Here is a 20,752-nt window from a genome sequence, read left to right as displayed (position 1 = left end):
AAGTCCTCAACGCTAGCTCATTTGTGGCCAACTTCAGATAGGAATTTATTCTTATCTAGGATTGATTACAGATGACTACGGGTGGCAGTTGCCACTTAGCATCATGTACTGCATGGTATTTTGCTACTTCTATATTATAATTTATTGTTATGACAAAAAGCCGATTAAAAAAGAATAACTTGAAGGAAAGAAATGTAGTCTATGTCATGCCCACAATTTAGAAGAATCTAAAGACACCTCATATGGCAAAATCCCTCTAGCGGAGACTGCAAGGTGTATCAAAGAATGAAACGCTCGGAAAACATTACCCTCTGCAGCCGTGTAAAATGAGATTTAATTAGGTTTTAAGTTTTTTTTTATTAGACACTTTGAGCGGAGATTAACATACATACGCTCGAAAACATTCCCCTCCGCATTTGGAAAATCGGTTTTTTAAGTTATAAGTGGTTTTATTAGATACTTTGCCTGAAGACATACATACACACGCTCGACAAAACATTCCCCTCCACAGTCGGATAAAAACAGTTTTTAGGTTTTAAGTGTTTTTATTACACACTTTGTACATACACACGCTCAACAAAACATTCCTCTCCGCAGTCGGGTAAAAAATATTTTTTTAGACTTTACGTGTTGTTTTAGACATTTTGTCAATGTATGTATATACACGCTCGAGAAGACATATATACACGCGATCGACACAACATTCCCCTCCGCAGTCGGGAAAAAAAGTTTTCCTTTTTACGCCTGTTAGACACTGCCCCAAAACAGCTATTTTGGTATACAATCTTTACGAAACCCAGTTATATTTAGGTATGTACCTTATAAATCCTTTCAATCATTCCGCCCTACATTTCAAGTGAACCCTTTAACAACTTAAAAGCTAAACCATGTTTTGGCATGCTTCAATAATATTAGTGAAATAATGTGATAGAAAACTCACTCATATAACATATATGGTCTATTGGTTCTATATACGTTTTATTGAAATAGCAAGGAGCATGCAGTCCATCTGATGGTAAGTGTTACTGCTGGTGGACATCTGTAATCAACCCCAGATAAGATAAGAAGGTAGGAAACCTTTGGTCGATCACTGATTTCTTTATATACCTAATATAGGAGTAGCAGACAAGAATGCAGTCCACCTGATGGTAAGTGCTACTGCCTGTGGACATCTGCAATCAACCCCAGATAGAATTAGATTCCAACCTGAGGTCGGCCACAGATGCGCCGCTACCCCTGGACTAAGCTGGAATTCCTCGGAAAAGTATGACTCCGTTACCACACCTTTAAACCAGAATACAGCAACGTTTAACACTGTTATGAGGCAGAAACAAGTGTGGCGGTGGTGCTGCCGGAGTCGAACCACAAAGGATTCTACCACCTTCAAACACACAAATTACAGAACCCTTAGCATGAGTTTTTACGTTTTGACAGAAATGACTGTATTGGTATTTGTTTATGTATTTGCCTATACATTTCCAATCAGCGCCCCTTGCGGATTGTATCAGAACTGATTGGAAATATATGGGAAATACGTAAACAAAAACAAAAACAGTCATTTTTTTTCAAAACGTATAATCTCATACTAAGGGTACAGAATACGTTATGTAAGTACTTGCTATACTCTCAACCTACTGGTTGAGAGTATAGCAAGTACTATACTCTCAACCAGTAGGTTGAGAGTATAGCAAGTACTTTCCAGTAGTAAGTCCAGTCCAGTTTCCAGAAGTAATTTCCAAGTTCTAATATAATCCGCTAGGGGCGCTGATTGGAAATAGTATGGGCAAATACGTAAACAAATAACAAAACAGTCATATTTGTCAAAACGCAAAAACTCATGGTAAGGGTACAGAACACAGCGGTACATTGCTGTTATAAGGTAGACTTATACTCGTAACTCTCGAACAAATCTAATATTTCTCAATACACCTCAAAGTTGTCAACCTTTTATTTAACTAAAAGTTAAATATAATATATTTTTACTGGCGGTGACAGTTTTTTAAAGTTAGTGAAGTTAAAATACGGCTCTATGTAGAGCTGCCATTAACATATCAATATGAACTCTCTCACTTGTGACTGTGGTGTAAAATATAGGCGGGAGCGTTTAAATAAATGAAGAACATTTTAATATTAAAGAAGGAAAATGAGCTTGGAGTTCATCTGATGGTAAGTGACTTCTGCGCCCATAGACATCTTTAATCAATTCCAGATAGGAATAGATTGCTATCTAAGCTTGGTACCAGATGCGTTCCTACCTTTGAGGAATAAGTTACACCAGCTTGGATAAGCATTTCTCCCACCATACTTTACCCTTTAAACCGGAACACAACAGCGCTTGACACGGCTGTTAATAATCCTAAATATGTGTGGCGGTGGTGCCACTGTAGTCAAAACAGAATTAACCTTCATATTTTTTATGTCATATAAGTAGCGAAGTTTTCATATTAAATGATTGCTTTGGCGTACAAATATTTGTATTGGTAGTAATCATCCATTATTTTCCTCCTATTGTGCACAAAATTTATTAGAATGTAAGAACGGCTCAGGCTATAGCCCACTTCACATACCTTTTAGAACTTTTTTTGGATTATTAACCGAATAATATTATTCTTTCTTTGTCGACCGATTTCTGTGAGCACTATAGTAGCAAGCCCAATCAAATCGGTAACTGAAGCGTTACATTTAGCGTAAGTTGAAACAATACAAAAACATGTACAAACATATTTAACACACGGATTTAGTTTAAGGACGTTATTGACTGACTTAATGTGTTACCATAGATTAGTAAAGATTACTCACTCCTAACAAGAAAATGTACCGAGTTTTGAGAATTGAAATAGTTGCGTAAAAAAGTTTTGCTACGTCTCCGTGCTAAAATGTCCCTAAAATATTTGAAATAATTATTTATTTATTATGTAAATTACACAGTATTAGTTATTTATTCGTAAATTTTCTCTAAAATGTTTTTAATTTGTCAAGAATTCAAAAAAAGAACTTACAAATAAGCCGTTTGAGGCTTCATTCAATTTCAAGGCGGCGAAGTATCTTTACTAATCTATGTGTCATACCCATCGTTACTTAATTGGAATGCCTTGTGTCACACTAATATGGCAACCTCTGTTCCATATTGAGATTAGTTAATTCGTTTTATGTTTTTTCCAAAATATGAATCAAACGTTGGAAAAAAGTTTTTCAAATTTCCAAGTTTAGTATTGCCATTAACATATCAACATGAACTGTCAATTCTTGCGGTTGTGGTACAAGCTATAAATGAAAGCGTTTAAGAATCTCTTATGAGTTTCTTTATTACAAGCTTGCTAGCTTGCTGGCTAGCTAGGATATATTTTTAAAATTTATAGAGTTCATATGTGTTATAGATAGATTCATATTATTTACATTATAGTTTACACTGATGTGAAAACTCAAACAGCATTAGAGCTTACCAGAGGTCGGTAACAGAAGTATCCTCGTCAGATTTTGATGTGAAACATCTATAGCCGCACGTAAAACCGATTTCTGGCATGGCAATGCATGCCGTGGCGGCGAGTCGCCACGCTATACGATGGTATATATATACAGTCTATATGCAGTAGTGTGTACGGTGTGGCGACGCGTCGCCATGCGCAATCGACTGTGCGATTCTCTCCCACATGAAAATAAATGTTTATTCAATAAATAGTCATCGTTATCTGGAAAAAAATCGTAATATTTTATTTTACCATTATGACATATTTAGTTCCTATAACAATATGTTCTTTTCTGCATATTACTTTTACAAAATAATGTCCTAGGCGTCCCGTGACGGCTCACATTTTTTTTAAACCAAATCACAATAACTTTATACTGCTGTTATTAGGTAGAAAAAGATATGTCAGTGGTGTCACTAAAGTTGAATAAGGCTTTCTACACTCATACCCTCACGCTAGGATTTTACTGTGTCGTTGGAGCCATGAACACATACAGACACACATGCAAAGACGCATATACAAACACCCAGACCCAGACCTAAAACAGAAATCTAAATCCATTTTTAAATATCTGCCCGAGCAAGGATTGAACCCGGGACGTTTAGACCAGTCTGGTGATCGCTTCACCACGCGGGATGTCGAGTGACATTAAAAAGATAATAGAAAATAGCTTTTAAATTCGCTACCCGCTATCAGCTTATCCGTTATTACCTGATTCCCTTATAGCTTAACCGCTATCAGCTCATACGCTATCAGCTTATCCGCTATCAGTTAATCCGCTATCAGTTTATCCGCTATCAGCTTACCCGCTATTAGGTAATCCGCTATAGGGTTATCCGCTATCAGTTTATCCGCTATCAGCTTATCCGCTATTAGCTTATCCGCTATTAGCTTATCCGCTATCAGCTCATACGCTATCAGCTTATCCGCTATCAGTTTATCCACTATCAGTTTATCCGCTATCAGCTTACCCGCTATTAGGTTATCCGCTATCAGTTAACAGCTTACCCGCTATCAGCTTATACCTCACACCAACCTCCACATACAAGGATATCTGCAAGAGACGTAAGCGCTGTATTTAGCATATTTAGCGCAGATCAGATTTTGGTCGGAATATTAATGCTATTGACTTAGCTGTTTGTGACGTCAGCAACTCCAGCTTTCGCAACTTGTTAGCTTGCTGTATTTAATTGGATTTTATATAGTGTATGTTCAATGTTACCATACTTCATACGTGTAACAAACACATATGCACACATTTACACACTCATATATGTAAACGTAAGAAACAACTAGCTCTGAAGGTGGTAGAATCATTTGTGGTTCGACTCCGGCGGCACCACCGCCACACCTATTTCTGCCTCATAACAGCAGCGTTAACCGCTTCTGTGTTCTGGTCTGAAGGGTGTGGTAAAGGACATACTTTTCCAAGGCGTTTCAGCTTAGGCCTCCGGGGTAGCGGCGCATCTGTGGCCGACCACAGGTAGGAATATTTAATCTTATCTAGGGTTGATTTATTATGGTAGGTTACAGATGGGCGGAGTAGCCACTTTCCATCAGGTGGACTGCATGTTCGTCTGCTACTCCTATATTATAAAAAAATGTAAGCCGTCACGGGACGCCTGGCAGATGTGAAACATCGACATTATTTTGTAAAAGTAATATGCAGAAAAGAACATATTGTGATAGGAACTAAATATGTCATAATGATGAAATAAAATATTACGATTTTTTTCCAGATAACGATGACTATTGACTATTGAATAAACATTTATTTTCATTAAATACAAAAATTTACGAATATATTTCAAATCGTGACTACTTAATTCGTTTAATCAGTGACTTCGGTAATGCATATAGACTGTATATATATACCATCGTATAGCATGCGTATACGGCATGCGTCGCCACGCCAGAAATCGGTTTTACGTGCGGCTATAGATGTTTCACATCAAAAAAAAAATCGGTAAAACACTTAGACACATAAGTAGAGTGAAATAGTCAACACAAGTAAGTCACATAAATACACGCACACAACCACACGAATATATCTCGTTTGTGACGTTTCCTTAAGTCCGAGCTTTTGATACAAACTTGATGTTAAGCTTTGTTCTAATTGAATTCTATACTACAGAATGTATGTCGTGAAGGAAATACCTCTATTTAGTAACACAGTAAGTAACAGTGCAAACGAGTTTGTCCTCCTGATGGTAAATGGCTACTGTCGTAATGGTTATCTGTAATCGATCCCAGATACGATTTCCTATTTGAGTTCAGCCACAGATGCGTATCTACCCCTGGGGCTTATGTTGGAACGCTTCAAAAAAGTATGTCACATTTATTTATTTATTGTCAATAAGAACTGTTTTGAAGCCACTTATATTAATTGACCAATTAATTATATTAATTAACTTATATTAATTACACACATACATGGAATGATATTATTAAACATTTCGATTTCCACATAAAATACTAATAATAAATCTCAAATGAAAATAAATTAATAATTGCAAAGTACCACGCCCTGTAAACGAGAACGCTGCAGCGCTTAACACTGCTGTTATTTGGCACTAGGTAGGAATAAGGGCGGTAGAGCCTTCGGAGTCGAACCACAAAAGGTTCTATCACCTTAAAACAAACTTGGTTATGTCAATCCCAGCTTTTAAACTTAAGGTAACGTGTAGTCCGTGTAAAACTGCTAGTCCGCTCTGAATATAGAAATGAATCGTGTCGCCATAGCAAATTGCATGACTACACCAACTCGCAACAACTTCAGAGCGGACTAGCATTTTGGCGCGCACTATATGTTCCGTACCACACCTTTTAAACCAGAACACAGCAGCGCTTAATACTACTGTTAGTAGGCAGAAATAGGTGTGGTGGGGCCGCCGGAGTCGAACCACAAAGGGTTCTACCCACCTTCAAAACAAACTTGGATGTCAATCCCAGCTATTAACGTAGTAGAAAGTGTAATTATCGTTAGGAAGTGTAAAGTGTATTTTTCAATTTGTATTGTATTTTAATAAAGTGAATGTGAATAAAACACAAATTAACATATATGCTTTAATCCAATTAATGCTGAGTACATCATGAGCTTTACGTAATATCAAAGTCACATTGGGATTATCGAATTTACAATCTTAATGCATTATGAAATGTTATTTTACAATGAACATGTATTTTACCTGTGGTTTCATCAACGTAGTCCTATTTCACTTAAATTCTGTATTTATAAAAAACATGTTTCGTAAATTTGGGAGAAATAATGCGTATTAATGTTCAATGAAAACATAAAACAACAAAAAGTGAAAGAAACTGATTCAATTAAAATACATTTATACAATTATTTAACTTCCAATCACGTTAAATAATTGGAATGCGTTGATGAAATCACTATACTTTTAATGAATTTACGTTAAAGAATGTAAATAAAATTATTTCTTAAAAGATGTGGCATTTTACGTTTTAAAATAAATTTTAATAACTTTAACAGAATTATAATTTTAAGTTTTATTTAATAATAACTGTCAACATCGAAACTGTTTAAAAAAAAACATTTTTAATTTGTATTTCTTTTACAAAAATGAATACGAAAAATAAAAAAGAACGTTCTTTATTCAAACGGCCACATCTTGAATTAACTTTAAGTAGATTATTATCCGAATATTTAACATTGACAATATTAATTATTAATTGATTTATCGAATATGAATTACATAATACGTATTGACAAAATATTTTGAACATTCGATAGTACTTACTACTAAATGACAAGCTCTTGATTTTTAAACATTCAAAAATTAATATATTTAAAATTTTATTTAACAATTTCACATCAACGTTTTATTTAATCACCTCTCACATTTTATAATTGGAAAATGCACTAAGTATTTTTTTACGGAATTTCGTTTATCACTCTCACATTTTAATTGGAACTGTATTTTTTTTTATAAAACTTCGTTTATATTACCGAAATAGGGGCAATAGTTCTTTTCTAGTATGAGACGAATTTATTCATTGTCCACCGAGCTGGCCAAATGCGGATTGGTAGACACCACACGTTTTCGTACACATTGTGACGATCAATTATGTATATTATGTGTGTAGAATAGTTTCCTCGTGACGTTTTGTTCACTATAAAGTGATGAGAACACGTGAAATTATCTCCAAAATCTGAGATTATCTCTAGAAGCCCAAGACTCAACCCTTTCATATAAAAATAATAATTTTAAAATTTGACTTGATAAAAAGAAGCTAGTAACTGATGAAGCCACAATGCTGATGTAGTTTTTAAAATATGTAATCATATTTTATACATACATATTTTATATTATTTTTTAATTCTGATGTCTGTTTTAACGAAAATAAAATCTTTTTTTAATTTTATTTTTAAGTTAAATTCTTAATAATTCTGTCAATTATAATTCATTGAGAGGTGACTAAATATGTAGCGTATTTATAACAACGCAACAAAAACATCTCGTGAATTACCTAAAGTAATGATAAAAACTTTTTTAATTACACATTGTAATTATAAAGAGAGACGTATTAATTACAGCCTAATAAGTATTAAATTATGAGCAAAATTAATAACTAGTTAATAGAAAAAAATGGCAGTTCTTTACGCAATGTAAATCAGTCTACACAAAAAAATCAGTGATATAAGATTTAATGAATATCAAGAGACAAATCTAAAAAATGCTATCTTTAAGAAACAAATTCAGTCTTCTATTTTCCAAAAAAATCATACGAACCTTTTCATTTACGTTAACAAAAGAACGAAGGTTATTATTATTACTATCTTATTATCTAAAAGAAGTTCGTATTATTGTTAACTTTAATTTAAATTTTGGCAATACCTTAAGTGATATTTTAATTTCAAAATGGCATAAAATTATAAGGCACGGTTGAATATTTACTAATTACGTTATTTAAATGTAGAAGGACGTTTAACACAGCTACGATGTTCTATCTAAAGGTAATTCGCAAAAAATATGAAAAAATAAATGTAAAGTCTACTTTGGCACACCAATCTTAAAAAACCGTACTTCATGAAGCATTAAATGAATGTATATTCAATTGATATGTTTACAATAATTGGATTTAAAAATTAAGGAAAAGGTAAACGAAAATAAAACAAAAAATAAATTATATTAATCTTTTTTATTTAAATTCGAAATGTAACAGTAAATATGTTCCATCTGTAATTAATATAAGTCGTATTACATCATTGGATGGAATTTTGAATTTTTGAAAATTATTAATTGATTGTTAGAACCGTCTGTCGAGACAAAAGTTGTTACAAGATCGAAAAAACGAAATAAAAAAAATAAGTAGCTTAATAACTTAAAAATAAAATTAATAAAAAACTTTGGTATCTCTATTAAAACCGATTAAAATTTGGGTGTAAAAAGCTATTTAATTTAATAGAAAAAATTACATTTATTTGTGATGTATGTACAATCAATGTAAGCGGGGAATATAAATTAATATAATTAATTAAAAACTTATTATTATTGTCAGTTCAATCTGAGTATTGTATTTTATTTACATTGAAACGCGGCATGTAATGAAGTTTACATTTATCCAAATTGAAATTTAATTAACAGTTTGCGGTTTCTCAACTGAAAACACTGTGTGATTAATTTGTGTGATTATATCATTAATTATTTGTGTGATTATATTATTTCGATTAAAAGTAAATACCGCAATAACAATGGGAGTAAAATTAATGTGTACATAGACATGAGCACGTTTCATTTGAATCAAAGTTATTTATTTGTAAAATTTTAAAATAATTTTAAATCATACCTACTAAATTGTAAAAGAACTACTTAAAAAAATAATCTAGAGCTTTTGAGCCACAGTGTCGTTAGTCGAAAAACACAATGTATTTTTTATAACAAATTCAATACATTTTCAAGAACAATTCTTAAAACAAACGACGGCTATAACCGTCGGGGCAAAATTCAAAATTTTCCCAATAAATTTTGTAAAAGATAATATTCAAAATTCTCGCAACAACATTTCCGAACATTCTCCCACAGTATCATACATATAATACAACGAGAATATTCATTAAAAACTTAATCAAAAAGAGATCCTTCGCGGGAATCATACATTTAAATCGGCAAACGATTTTAGAAGAAATTACAAGAATAATTTTAGTAATTAGTTACCTAGTAATAGTTATTTATTACAGTTAGTCATTGAGCTAACTGTAATAAAACTTAATGTCTTTTGGACGTATCGCCTAAATTAATTACAATTAATTAATATTGATAAGTCAGTCAAACAATATCGTTACAACCAGATAGCCCTACGAATAATGACTTGGGGCTAGTGCAAAAATCGTCTTAACCATACATTACTGAATTCTATCTAAACCTGGACACACTCCGAGAAAGTTCGATCATTGGTATATCACAATCAATGAATTTTTATTTAAATCTATCTAAAATTTTAACTAGTCCACGTATTTACAATGCACAATCACTGTACACTTTACACTTTGTCACTTTGTCAATTCGATTGTCAGTATCACTTTAGAACGTTTTGTCACTTTACATCGATTTATTTAAACGACGTGCGTTTCACTTCGTTTGTTAAACGATTCATCTATTGTTACGTTTTGTTTTTTGTTTTCTTTTCTAATCGTGCCGTATTGGGGTACATCCAAGTTCTGTACTGTGAGGATTTGGCTGGAGTTTTGGGGCGTGCTGGCCGAGATGGGGCTACCGTACTGATTGCCGTACTTGTGACGGGATGGGTCCTTCAGGATCGATTGGGGCTGCTTCACTGGTGCTGGTGTTTGGTTTAACTGGTGCTGAAACAAAATAGTAAATTAGCTGGTTGGTAATTATCCAAGATTTTTTTAGGGTTACGTAAAACGGTAAAAACAGAACCCTGTTATAGTCCGCGTAAAACAGCTAGTCCGCTCTGAATATAGAAATGAATCGCGTCGCCATAGCAAATTGTATGACTAGACCTGCTCGCAACAACTTCAGAGCGGACTAGCAGTTTGGCGTGAACTAAGACTTTGCTATCTGTCTATCACAGGGCTCTATCTCCTGAACCTTAATAGATAGACACTTGAACAGAGTATAATATACAATGGTGGCCGCTATAACAACAAGTAAATACTAAAATTAAAATAAATGGATATAATTAGTTATGTCTCCCTTACCACACCCTTAAAGCCAGAACACAGCTGCGCTTAACACTGCTGTTATGAATCAGAAATAGGTGTGGCGGTGGTGCCGCCGGAGTCGAACCACAGAGGGTTATAGCACCTTCTGAATCACCATACATGTGTTACAGTCAAAGTGATCAAATAGCTATGATACATAATGACTGGCGAATGACTGACGAATGGTTATTATGTATAATAACTAATTTGTCCAGACAATGTAATAACACTGTATCTGGCTGTTATATATAATAGCAGAGTCAAATTAGTCAAAGTAATAAATATGTTATTGTAAAAGCCCGAAGTACGGTAAATCTCAAGTTTACCTGAAATTATTAATGACTAGTTGACCCGGCTAACTTTGTACCGCCTCAAAATCTATTTATCAAATATATATCATATAAAATATAGCCTATGTTACTCATGGATAATGTAGCTTTCGAATGGTGAAAGAATTTTTAAAATCGGTACAGTAGTTTTTGAGCCTTCTTTGAGCTCTGAACATAGAAATAATAATTTAGTCAGATTAATGTTATTGTGGAGGGTAATGTCTTTAGTTGTATGTCTTTTTTTAAATCTGATATTAAATATTCGTATGTTATTGCGGAGAATAATGTTTTTAGTTGTATTTATATTTTTAATCTGAGATTAAATATGTTATTGCGGAGAATAATGATTTTTAGTTGTATGTATATTTTTTAATCTGTGATTAAATATGTTATTTTGCAGAGGGTAATGTTTTTTTCAGTTGCTAAATTTTTTGGCACGCCCTGATACTCGTATATAAGAGGTCGTTGGATTCATCTAATTTATGGGAGTGACATAGGATATGTTTTTGCAGTCAGGTTAGTCAAATAAAATTAATATCTAATACACAGAAAACTTCGATCGAGACTCCAAGTTACAACCATGATTACTACTTTATTTAAGTAAAATTTAGATATCATTTATTCAGCTTCATAAAGTCAAAGTAGTCAAGTATAGCAGTCAAGTCAAGTATAGCAGTTTACACGACTTCAAGATCTCACAATAACTTTTTAACTCACACTGTACAAAGCTCCCATCATTCCCCGCGCGGGTCTGAATACTAAGCTGGACGGATCCAGCGCAAATTGCAAGGAAAAACCCTATTTGAATTCCTCATACGCGCCGTGACGTGGAAAGAATCGTTCTATCTTGCTCCGGTGTTGTACTTTGTTCAGTTGTTCGGTGTCTATTTTTTTAGAATTGCGGAGGGTAATGTTTTTGGAGTCTATTTATATTCTCATTCTTTGACACGCTCTGCAGCTCAAACGGCTTAACGAATTTTGTCATATAAGATGTCGTTTTACTCGTATTTGTTTAAATATTATTTATTTTATTATTTATGGTTAATCTGATGGTAATTATCATTGGTACCGAGCGGTATATAGATGTCAACGGATCAACTTCAAATTGTATTGCATTGTCTGAAGGTTGCTTTCGTACGTCATCAGATGCGATACTTTCTGAATTCAGTTGAAATTCTTTGCCTAAATGCCTTATCACACCGTTCTAATCAGAATAAAACAGCGCTTACTCACAGACTATTTAAAATATAAGGAAAGTTTAAAATACATCCCGCGACTTCAAGATCTCACAATAACTTTTTAACTCACACAGTACAAAGCTCCCATCATTCCCCGCGCGGGTCTGAGTACTAAGCTGGACGGATCCAGCGCAAATTGCAAGGAAAAACCCTATTTGAATTCCTCATACGCGCCGTGACGTGGAAAGAATTGTTCTATCTTGCTCCGGTGTTATACTTTGTTCAGTTCAGCGTCTATTTTATAGAACTGCGGAAGGTAATGTTTCTTGAGCGTATGTACATACGTATGTTTTATGGTCTAGTAAGCCCTGCAGCTCAAACTGCTTAATGGATTTTAAGGTGTTGTTGGATTCGTCATAATTATGAGAGTGATATGGATAGCTCATATTTTAAGCAGTTGTTTTTTTTTAATAATTTTCTAGTTAGTTTTTTTTATATAAGAGTGCAGTCCATCTGATTGTCACTGATCACACGTACCATGACGTTGAGAATGTCTAGAAATCAACTTCAAATTGAATTGTACTATCTGAAGTCACTGAAACGTAGCTTTCTAGACATGGTATGCTTTGTGTAAATGCTTTTGCTTCACCACGCCGTCAAATCAGCTATTTACTATATTAATTATACAAAGTACTACGTTATTTAGAAAATATAATTGCCTTTTTAGCCCTGTAGGAATGAATTTTCAAACAAATCTTCTTTAATGCTCAGTTGCTTCCACGCTTCCTAGACATATAAATATACCTACCTATTGCTCTAATAATATAACATAAAATACTTTGTAAGACTTATTTACTACTGAGTAACTATTCAGATAAATTACGATTATGTGAGAGCCATACATTTAGGACGCCTTAATCGGCATATTAAATTTTTGGTGCCTTTTTTGACTATGTGTACATCCTATATATCTATTTACTAAATAAAAACCCAAGAATTTACTAAATAAAGATTATGAATTATAAATTATGAATTATGCTAAAGCTGCACGCTGCAAATCAGTAAAGAGTTCTGTTACATAAATATAATCTGAAAAATATTTCTTAAAACATCTAGGCTACCTATTCCAGCGCATAAGTCCTCCCATTCCAGACTCAGGCAGAGGGTCTGAATATTAAGCTGAATGGATCCAGCGCAAATTGCAGGGAAAAACCCATTTGAATTCTTCATACGAGCGAGGTGCGTGATGTGTGGGAATAGCTCTATTTCGACGTGTAATAAGTTACTTCTGAGACAATTTTAAGATGTATTTAGTATCTACTAAAAAGATAAATCTTTTAAATTGAATTTTTGAAATAAATTGTCTTTTTGAAGTTACTTATTATGTCGTTAGGATAAACTGTTTTAGCAAAATGAATTGTTGTGTTACGGTTATTGAAACTGCATATCAGATCGACACTGTTGAAGTAGTTGTGGAGAACTCGCGTGTAGCAGTAGAACATAAAGGGGCAACCAGAAAACGGCTGCTGTGTACTAATTTAGTACGACCGCGGAAGAGTGCTACTAGAATACCGACAAAAGGCGTCCAGAGGAACACCGCAGGTAGCCGGTAGGAGTCCGGCATATCCTCTCCGCTGCCCCCGCGGCTGAGAGGAACCCATGACGGGTTTCCCATGAAAAAAAGGTCTGTGACCAATGCCAGCTAGGACTCTCATCCTATCTGGGGTTGATTACAGCCAGCAGCATCCACTTACCATCAGAACTGCATGCTGATTGCTTCATTTTTATACTAAAACCTCCTTTCTTAGCGGGGATTTGTGCCCAACTGTGGGTGAACGATGACCGACCATGTCCACAATATATTCCAGGGTAGTTCAGGAGTCAAGCGAAAGATTCTAACAGTAAATTGCATGAAATCTCCCCATTTAAATTCCCCATACGTACGCCGCGCGTGATACGTTGAAGAAATCGCTCTATTTGAACCCTGTACGTTTCAAATTTATTTTTATGTGCTTGTTAATTAAGCGGAGCTTTTGTTGGAATGTTTTCCGAATTCTATTTGAATGTTGAATTTGTTTTGTTGGAATCATTACGGCGTGGTCGTGCATTTTTAATTAAGGTTTGTAGCACATGAGCGACAGACACAAAGATTGCTCAAGTCGATAACCTTCGTCGATGGTCACTAACTGGTCGCTAATGACAAGTATTGAGTCGATGAAAGTTGTCGACGATTGCTGTCGTCCCTAAAGATAGGCGGCGACAGTCGCGGACAGTCGTAGACCACACGTGGCGATAGTCGAGGGTCGCCAACAGTTACTAGTATCAGACAACGACAGCTAGGAATGGTTGGCAACAGTAGTTTATATAAACTGTCGCTCGTGTGTAAGCTGCCTTACGAGGTCCGACTTCACCTCAGCCGTGAAAGACTGGTGCATTTTAACAGTGGTGGTAGGACTTAACAGTGGTGGTAGGACTTTACGAGGTTCCATTGTATCACCGTCACATCTATTTCTGTCGAATAGAAATGTAAAGCGCTATTACAGAAGTGTTAAGCGCTGTGTTCGTGTTATATAAATACATAAACATTGCTATTCGCAAGGTCTAACTTGGAATGCCTTTGACTAAAAGAATATTTCTAATACGTCGCGTTATACAGCATCTTTCAAAAGCTTGGAAAATATGTTTTCTTGTGCTTGTATTTATTTTGAGAAAGATATTTATTTCAAAGAGCTCCGTTACTGCACTTTTAGGGTTGGTTTATTTTAATGAATTTGGATGGACGTATTACATAATAATATATCTACTAAGATGATATTATAGTTTTTACTTTTTAACCGACTTCAAAAAGGAAATTCTTAATTCATCAGAATGCTTTTTGAAACGGCGACTTCAAAATAGAACATCGAATCGAGATTTCAAATGTTTTGCATTTTATTTGTTTAAATCACGTGTAGTATTTTTTCCACTAAGAATTTTCCTTTGAAATGATTTTCAAAAAGTATATTTTACACAAGATTTTCTATTACGGCACATAATTATCTCCTACGAAATTCGTTGAACCACTCAAAGTCAAAGAGGGCCGGAAATTAAAAAGTTCCGTATATTTTGGGAGTTTGAGGATGCAACTCAAATGAGTTATTGTGACAAGCTTTAATCTTCACTGGGGAGGGTGTGGTGAGATGTTATCAACGTGAAGCGTCAATAGCTCAGTAGAGCTGGTGTGTAGTAAGCGATTTGTCAGTTATCCGTCGTGGTTCGTCTCCGGCGGCACCACCGCGACACCTATTTCTACCTAATAACAGCAGCGCTGCTGTGTTTTGGTTTGAAGGGTGTGGTAAAAGAGATATATACTTTTCCGAGGCATTCCGGCTTAGTCTTTAGATAGCGGCGCATCTGTGGCTGACCTCAGGTAGGAATATCTAATCCTATCTGGGGTTAATTGCAGATGTCCATGGACGGCAGTAGCCACTTACCATCAGGTGGACTGCATGCTCGTCTGCTTCTCGTATATTAAAAAAAAGTAATGAAGAGTTCATAGAATTTGTTTTGATTGAAAAAAATTCTTATCAATAACTATTTCATTGAATGTACTTAAGATTCCCAGAAAACTATTTTCTCTATCAGTTGAACACTTCTTAAGAAATTACAACCAATCATTTAATAGATTTTCTGAAAACTACTTAACATTTACTGAATTTCTTGAAAACTATTCAATGAAATGTAATAATTATTAAGTGGAAAGTGGCTTGTGTAAATGCTTTCAAAATTTGGTCAGGTTATTTCAAAAACTAAATATAGTAAAGAATAGAGAATTATTTAATAAAATTACATTGTTTTGGTATCAAAATTATTTTATTATTATTATGAGATATAGACATGTAATATAAAAGAAAATATAATTAATTCACCTTGTTATCTTATTATCGTTTCAATTAGTGAGTATTAAAAATGGGATTTGTTTTATAATTTTTATTTCGAATTTATTAATTAATATTTTTAAATTTTAAAATTCCCTTTTTTAAAATAAAATATTATAAGTTATTTAACTTAAATTCAAACAAAGCCTACCATAAAATATGAAAACTAAAAACAAACTTAATTTTAATTTATTTGTATAGGCAACTGTTTCCGACTTCACATAGTAAATCAAACAACAAAACAGTGTCGTGTCTATGTTTTTTATTTTTATTCGCAACTGTACCGAAAAGCCGTTGCAAACTACGGTCCGGCGCTCTTAACGGATATCCTTTTGAAGTTTCTCCAAATGGAAACTTCTGACGTCGTTTCAAAATAGTACCTATTCTTATTGAAAGTATAATTAGTGCGCATTACAAATGGGGTTTATTTTATAATTATAATTGAAAAATAATTAATTTTAAATTCTAATATTCCTTTTGTAATTATTTATTTATTTATACGTTATTTATTTAAATTCAAACACAAAACTATAGCCTATAATAAAAATGAAAATAAAACTTAATTTTAATTTATTTCTATAGGCAACTGTTTCTGACTTCACATAGTAAATCAAACAACAAAACAGCGTCGTATCTATGAATTTTATTTTTATTCGCAACTGTACCGAAAAGCCGTTGCAAACTACGGTCCGGTGCCCTTAAAACGGATATCCGTTTGAAGTTTCTCCAAACGGAAACTTCTGACGTCGTTTCAAAATAGTAAATATACTTATTGAAAGTATAATTACTTTAAAATTGTTATCACATGGCGTGTTTATTTATACTTCGTTGAAAGGAACTATGGTGTATATATGATGTTTGTTTAAGAAATTCATTAACTTGCTTTACTAGCAATTCCTATTTTTAAAGATAGTAGATTTGCTTTACTCGTACTTATGAGCAGAGACGTATGTCAAGAACTAGGACAAATAATGCTTTGCCTTCCAAGAACTAAGTTGGGAAGCCTCGGACAAGTAAATCTCTCTTACCACACCTTTTAAACTGGGACAAAACACTGCTGTTATTAGACAGACATATGTATAGGGGCCTTCGAAGTCGAACAAAAGGTAATATAATCTTCAAATCAATACTGTACTGTTATTATACGTTCCCACTAAGCACAAACATTGAATAATTATATCAGAAACTACATGAATTTCGAGCTAATATGGGCATAATATTGTTGGATCTAGACCTAAATCCGTACAGATATGATCTCTCGTACCCAACCTCATTGAAGCGATTATATCAGTACTTAATGTGCTCCTATATTGTTATCCTGCCAAGTTGACTAGACTTCCTTCCGACGATCCTGAATATGATTATGTCCTGTACAGACAATGTACAGAAATGTGACAAATGTCACAGGGCGTTATAATTTAGTTTTAGGGTCATTGATAATTATTATAAAGAGGAAACCCGACTGCTTGAATAGTCTATCTCATTTTAAAAATTTAGATGAGTCCAACGACTTTGCTTGCGAATTTTAACATATATGAGGTATATATGTTAAAATTCGCAAGCAAAGAATTAGGAGACTTACTATACGTGAATACGGCCATAAACATTACCCTCCGCAGTCAGGTAAAAATATTTTTTTATATTAACTAATAAAAGCTTGTATTGAATTTGTGGTTAAATAATTACTTCTTATCATAACGCCGTATTCGTTTGCTACTTCCATAATATAAAATTTAAACAATATCAATAACACAAAAATAAAAAAAAAAATCCATAAAAATATATACCATCATACGTATTGGTAGCAGATTGTTGCGAAGTACTTTAATCCTAACTTAAAGAAAAAAAGAAAATTGTACCTCGGATTAAAATTACATCTATACCCTACCACGACAAACACAAAAGAATTAGATTAACGAAAAAAAGATAAAATTAACGAGTAAAAGATAAAACTAACGAGTAAAAGATATTACCTGGTTGCAATTGCCCTGGTGCAGCACGGTGACGTCGGGGGGCGGCACCGCCATCTTGTCTAGCCGCTGTCGCCGCAGCGTGCCCCCGGCCGACTGCCTGTCCAACCCTGAACAAATTATTCGAGTTAAAGGAGGTTTGTTTTGGAATAGTTTATGTAGCGTTTCTCTGTTGTATTGTTTTTAGGTTGGTTGTGTGTTTTTAAGACTGTTTTTAGTGTTATACATGGAAAAATGTGTTCTAAAATAATTTTTAGTTTCTTAGACAAGATCGTGTTTCTACACAAAACTCGTAATATTTAATGTAATGCGTATTATTTTAATAAGAAACTGCAATATTAAACTTGCAATTATATGAGTACTAAAGATAGTAAAAGATAAGCAGTTATGTGAATTTACTATTTATTTATCGGAAGCTGCAAAATGAGAACAGCTGAATCAGTGTTAAGAAACAAAAGGTGGCATATGTAGAATATTTATCCATCGAATGAGAATCGGTGGATTTCACCATATTTTGTAAACATTTTTAGAGTACTTTAAGCATGAAGGTTTCTGCACAATGCTTTCTTTGACCGCTACAGCAAGTGATAATTAATTTCTAATACGCACATAACTTCGAAAAATCAGAGATGCGTGCCCGGATTCGAACTTTTGACCAACGTGAGATTACTTCATTAGTATGATATACTTATTATTTTTAATTATTGCTTATAAACCATGATTACATGTAATGTTACGAAACTTAATAAATAAGGTTCTTCATAAGATAAGACTAAGTTGAAACGCTATCTAAACCTAATACCAAATATTTGTATTAGAAATATATAATATTGAGTATTTTATTTATCTAGATAAATTATTGAAAACCCAAGGGAAATCATTGGTTGTGGATTAGCGTGTATCTTTGAGGTTTATTTATTGTATAGAAAAGAGAACTCATAATTTCATCCTGTCTGTATGAACATTGGTAATTTGAAGGTAATAAAACCCTTTGAGGTTCGACTCTATACACCACCGCCACACCCATTTCTGCCTACAGTAGCCACTTATTATCAGGTGTAACGCACATACCCAATTCAAAAAATGTAAATTTTGAACTGAATTTTTCATATAGTTTTGGTATTACTCTCACCATCAAGTCCATAGGTCAGCGGTGGGCTCGCGATGTGTGATGGTGAGCCACCAACGCCACCGTTCATCAAGTGCGGCTTTGGGATCGGTTGAGCACCGTACTGCTGCGGTGGTGTCGGAGTACGACCGGTTTGCTGCAACAAATATTCAAAATTAAGTATCGAAATAATATGGTGAACGTGAAAATAGAAATAATATGGTGAACGGATTATTAAGGAAATTAGGAACCGAAAAATAATAGTAAATTTATCATAGAGGTATTGTGTGCTTTTATATTATATAAATCGTATGTTTTTTGACGTAACAACGTCTTATAATTCGATTGAGCCGGCTGCACGCGCCAAAAAACATGACTCATGCGGCGTTACATCGCTCTGAGGCGTTTCATATATGGCTTGAAGTGCAAGCGAGAGTGCGGAACGAGCGACAAAGAGGCATAATCGGCCTCCGCGTTCGGCAGAGTTCGACAAATTGGCAAATGCCAAATGCAACCATTCCATCAGTATTTTCTAATGACGTTGTCACGTTCAACTATCGTCAGTAAACCGACTTTACAGACAACCGATTTTTTTTATTAGTTTGATATTTCTGCCTAATAACAGCAGTGTAAAGCCTGTAGTGGTGGAAAGGTGTGGTGTGGAAGACATAAGTATGTGTATGATTAGTATCCAAGGCATTCTAATTTAGTCATCAAAGGTAGCAACACATTTGTGGCCGACTTCAGGTAGGACATGAATCTTATCTCAGGTTGATTATTTCACTGGATAATTATAGATATCCATGCGCGGTAGTATCCACTTACAATTAGATGGACTGCATGTTAGTTTGAAACTTACATAATATAAAACAAAAGGCAACGTATATGCAGTCCACTTGATGGTAAGGACACTGCCGCCTATGGACATCAGTAATCAATTCCATAAAAACGGGTTCAACCTGAAGCCGATCACAGATGTAGAGGACTAAAAAAGTCACCTTAATCAGCGGGCATTCATACCCACCGAAACGCAAGAGCCTTAAACATTTGTCATAGACACATCCCTTCAACATTTTGACCTTGTAAAACATCCACACATAAATAAGAACAGAGATTAAATAAGACCCACAGTATATTAAAAAAGAAACCTAATTTTAAAAGGTCAGCCTTTGGAGACAAAACTAATGATGTACACGACTTGGCTGTACGCCTGAAAAACTTTTGTCTCGGCAAGCGAAAAAAAAGTCTAATGTCACGCTTTTTGACAGTTGAATCCTAATTAGGAATGGCGCGCGCCGAATTTCATTAGTGTAATTTATTCTTTTATCTGCACAGAGGTTGAAAAGTTTGATAAACCTATTTTTCATTATGTACTAATTTATTAATATTAGGCATATCTAATTTACTTCTGTTAATTTAAAGAATAGACTGGGCCAGAACAGTCTGATACAAAATAATATATGTTAATAACATAGATTAGTAAAGATTACTCACTCCTAACAAGAAAATGTACCCAGTTTTGAGTATTGAAATAGTTGCGTAAAAAAGTTTTGCCACGTCTCCGTGCTAAAATGTCCCTAAAATATTTGAA

The 20,752-nt window shown here is 34.1% G+C and overlaps 1 protein-coding gene across 1 annotated transcript in view; it reads right to left on the bottom strand.

Moving 5' to 3' along the window:
- Positions 1–8,614: 8,614 nt before the first annotated feature.
- The window catches only part of sns (sticks and stones), a 340,736-nt gene continuing 328,598 nt past the window's right edge, over positions 8,615–20,752 (bottom strand). Inside the window, exons 27-29 of the mRNA XM_073077924.1 lie at positions 19,186–19,318; positions 18,057–18,163; positions 8,615–10,296 (exon numbers count right to left, since the gene is read on the bottom strand). Of these exons, the coding sequence (XP_072934025.1) occupies positions 10,048–10,296; positions 18,057–18,163; positions 19,186–19,318 (489 nt within the window). The 3' untranslated portion in view covers positions 8,615–10,047. The remainder of the gene's footprint in view (positions 10,297–18,056; positions 18,164–19,185; positions 19,319–20,752) is intronic.

The sequence above is a fragment of the Epargyreus clarus genome, unplaced genomic scaffold, assembly GCF_041222505.1.
Source record: "Epargyreus clarus isolate Ecla_fem2 unplaced genomic scaffold, WU_Ecla_fem_2.2 ptg000011l, whole genome shotgun sequence".
Lineage (NCBI taxonomy): Eukaryota > Metazoa > Arthropoda > Insecta > Lepidoptera > Hesperiidae > Epargyreus > Epargyreus clarus.
The sequence above is the reverse complement of the archived record's forward strand: the minus strand, read 5'-3'. Positions and strand labels throughout refer to the sequence as shown.